General features: G+C 38.6%; 1 protein-coding gene across 1 annotated transcript; it reads right to left on the bottom strand.

Moving 5' to 3' along the window:
• Positions 1 to 2,360: 2,360 nt before the first annotated feature.
• Positions 2,361 to 3,305, bottom strand: LOC140502209 (olfactory receptor 1f45-like). Its single transcript, XM_072606518.1, has one exon. It carries the CDS (start codon positions 3,303 to 3,305, stop codon positions 2,361 to 2,363), a length of 945 nt encoding a protein of 314 aa, XP_072462619.1.
• Positions 3,306 to 3,855: the final 550 nt, after the last annotated feature.

Raw genomic sequence — 3,855 nt, 5'->3', positions numbered from 1 at the left:
AGATTATTAGGGGGGATATGAGTTCTTAACTTGCATCAGGTACAGTGATGTGCAGCTGCTTACCAAGTCTCTTGATAGCTCAGAGACATATTTTTTTTGCAGCATATATGGTAGGAAGAACAAGCCTGAGTGTCATGAATCACCCTTTTATGATCACCACTGAGTTCCAGCTTAGAAGCTTTTCATTATAAAATACTAACACTAGAGTCATCAAGGATGCCAGAAAGCACTCAGAGTGTACTCTATATTGGAAACATGTGTGTGTGTGTGTGTGTGTGTGTGTGTGTGTGTGTGTGTACATATTTGCTTGTGTGTTAGAAGATCCTTCTGTCACATGAACCTGGTAGCAGATCAATCTGAAGCTTTTGTGAATTTTACTAGGTTGCATACTGACCAGTCTCCACAAGGGGGAGGGGTTGGGCTATGGGGGATCTTGTCACACTTTTATTTCTCATCATTGCCACTGGGCAGGGAGAAAGTAAGAAATTCCTGCTATGCCCTGTCAGAACTTCAAGCAGACAAAACTTTGATGAAAGGATTAAAAAAGGGGGTACAAATGTTTCCACAAATCATCCTATAGACTAAAGTGAAATTCCTTGTTGAGATTCTGTGCCCCCCTACCTCACAATCTTCAATTACATTTGAGACAACCCAAGCACTGGGTACCAATGAGTTGCTTGGGTCAACCTAGCAAAGCATATATTCTTCAGGAAGGAGACATAGTATATATCCACTTTCATAGTGAGTGATGCCTAATCCAACAAAGCATGGGCTCCCAAAGGGACCATTCCTATTACATTTAGAATACAAAATTGTTGACTGGGGCCAAATTCCTTGCCCAACCCTCAATTACTCTCACCATTCCCTTCTTTCTCTACTACTTAAGTGCTGCTGAATGTTACTGGAGATAACTACCAGCCTACTGCAGATGAGTCATAACAATACGTAGGACTATTATGATAACCACCATCATTTTGGTCGTCTGATTTTAATTTCTCCCATGTCCAATCTATTGTCCACATGCCTGACAAAGTGATCATCTCAAAACCCAGATCTTATTATATGGCTCTTTTGTTCAATAATCTCTAGTGGATTCCTATTCCTTTTAGGAAAAAATACATTTGGCTTTTAAAGCCCTTCACAGCCTGACTCCAATCTCCCTTTCTAGCCTTACTGTATCTGATTCCCTTTCAGTCACTCTTCAATACACCCGAAGTGACATTTTTGCTTTTCCTCACATATCACCCACCACCTCCTGTCTCTATCTCTTTGCACAGATTATCCCTCAGTCATTGAATGGACCAAATTATTATCTAGAATGACTGAGCTATTTGTGTACCTTTCTTTCCATAACAAGTCCAACACTGACTATTCACATTTTTGTAATAATTTCCAATTTGCTGGGTGTGAGACAAAGCTTTAGATTTGTACTGATTTTCATTTTATTTCTCATTTGTGACAAACAGCAATCTTTTATATATTGCTGTCTTTTTTCTGTGTGTTTAAACAACTGTTTGTTTAGAGATTCCCTCATTGATGGGAAACTACTTTCTTTTCAGATCATTGCTACCACAGAAGGGCAGTATAGATATTTTGTTGTATATGAAGTTTTTCTACATTTAGTGTGACTTCCTTAAGGTATTTGCTCAGCTCTGGAAACCATAGATTAAAGATATTTTAGTTCCTTTTTTTTTGCATGATTTCACATTGCTTTTCAGAATGCTTAAACTAATTTATTGTTTTAATAATTAGTTATCAGTGAACCTTTATTTTTACTATTATTTTTACAATTTTTAAAAATTTATTTTCTTTGATATTTTGGAAGTTTTGTACCTCTGAAGAGAATTTGTTATTATTTTGTCTAGGTCTAGCACTTGAGTGGTGCATTGGTTAGAATCATATGCCTGAAGCCAGGAAGACATGAGATCAAGTCTGACCTCAGACACTTACTAATTATGTGATACTGGGCAAATCACTTAATCTTTGTTTGCCTTTATTTGTTGGAGAAGAAAATAGCAAACCACTCCAGTATCTTCACCAAGAAAAGCCCAAATGTCATCACAAAGGGTCAGGACTGACAGAAACAACTAAACAACAGCATAAAGTACCACCTGCATAGTTGCTCTTTTATTTTATAGACAAGGAAACTGAAGACTAGGTTAACTCAGGGCTACACAGCCAGGAAATGGTAGAAGTAGAACGTGCATTCTGACATGGTTTCATGTTCTATCCATCACATTGCCCTGTTTTGTTGGCAGGTTAGGGTGAACAGTCAGAATCATACACTAGAGAAGATTCATTGAGAAATTTTTGTTACAGCAGTGAAAATTGCACTGTGAGAAAGCCCGGTAGGATATGTCTTAGTCACGAAGAGGACTTGACTTCCTGGTGAAGAGCATCCTCAGGGCTCCTTTCATATCATTGTTCCTTAGGCTGTAGATGAAGGGGTTCAGCATGGGGGTGACCACAGTGTACATCACAGCTGATGCTGTGTCCTGTTGTGCAGTGTGGGTAGATGTTGGGGTAAAGTAAACTCCAACGATGGTCCCATAGAAGAGACAGACAACAGTGAGGTGAGAGCCACAGGTAGAGAAAACTTTCCATTTCCCATGAGCTGATGGGATCCTCAGCACAGCCACAAAAATGTGAATATAGGAGATCAGAATACCAATGAAAGTAATTACACCTATCAGTCCTCCCATTGTGTAGATCACCAAGTCATTGATGAAGGTATCTGAGCAGGCCAATCTTATCACCACATTGAGCTCACAGAAGAAATGAGGGATTTCAGTGTGGTCGCAGAATGAGAGTTGGGTCAGCAGAATAGTATGTGTCAGGGCATTAGCACAAGCCCAAAACCAGCACACTGCTACCAGAAGGACACAGACTTTTGGAGTCATGACTGTGGTATAGTGCAATGGGGCACAGATAGCCATGTAGCGGTCATAGGCCATGGAGAGAAGGAGGATGCTATCTAATCCTGCAAAACAACTGAAGAAAAATGCTTGTGCCAGGCAGCTTATATAAAAAATTTCTTTGCTCCCAGATATATAATCAACTAACATCTTAGGGATGGTGGTGGAGGTAAAGCAGATGTCAACCAGGGACAAGTTGGTAAGAAAGAAGTACATGGGGGTGTGGAGATGTGAGTCTGTCTTAATGGCCAGAATGATGAGCACATTCCCAAGTCCTGAGATCAGATACATAAGCAGGAACATAAGGAACAGGATTCTCTCCTGCTCTGGTTGTTCTGAAAGGCCCAGGAGAATGAATTTAGACACTCTAGAATGATTTTCTCCTTTCATAGGTCTGGTGGGAAAAACATGTGAAAAGAGCACAATAAAAATTTAAAACAGTATGTTCAAAGCTGATTTGAGATTTTTTCCATTAAAATAAGTGAAGATAAAGTTAAAAGACATATAGGATAGTGGAAACATATTTGCACTGAGGAAAATATCAAAGCTAATAGACTATGATGGAACAAATCTAAGGAATCAAAAAATTATGGTCTACAATAACAACTGGTAGGTAGAAAAAGGATAAACAAATATTTTTTTAGAAGAAGAGCAAATTATAAATAACCGCATGAAATCTTTCTCCAAATCACTGATAATCATAGAAGTGTGAATGAAAACAGTTCTTACATTTCACTTCACAGTCTGAAAATTGGCAAAGATGATAAAACATAAGAATGCTCATTGCTACGGCTTCTGTGGGAAAATAGGCATAGTCATGTCCTTTTGGCTGAGCTGTGATTTTATCCAAATATATTCATTTCCAGTTCAGAATTTTCTTATATGTTTGAATAAACTCTTCATGTCCTTTTTCTCAGAGAGGTCAGTACCAGGCATATAT

Source organism: Notamacropus eugenii, chromosome 4 (assembly GCF_028372415.1).
Source record: "Notamacropus eugenii isolate mMacEug1 chromosome 4, mMacEug1.pri_v2, whole genome shotgun sequence".
Classification (NCBI taxonomy): Eukaryota; Metazoa; Chordata; class Mammalia; order Diprotodontia; family Macropodidae; genus Notamacropus; species Notamacropus eugenii.
Note: the sequence above shows the minus strand (reverse complement) of the source record. Positions and strands in the feature narration are given on the sequence as shown.

Excerpts from the sequence above, each read along its gene's own strand:
- LOC140502209 (XM_072606518.1), bottom strand. The coding sequence starts at position 3,305 with ATGAAAGGAGAAAATCATTCTAGAGTGTCTAAATTCATTCTCCTGGGC.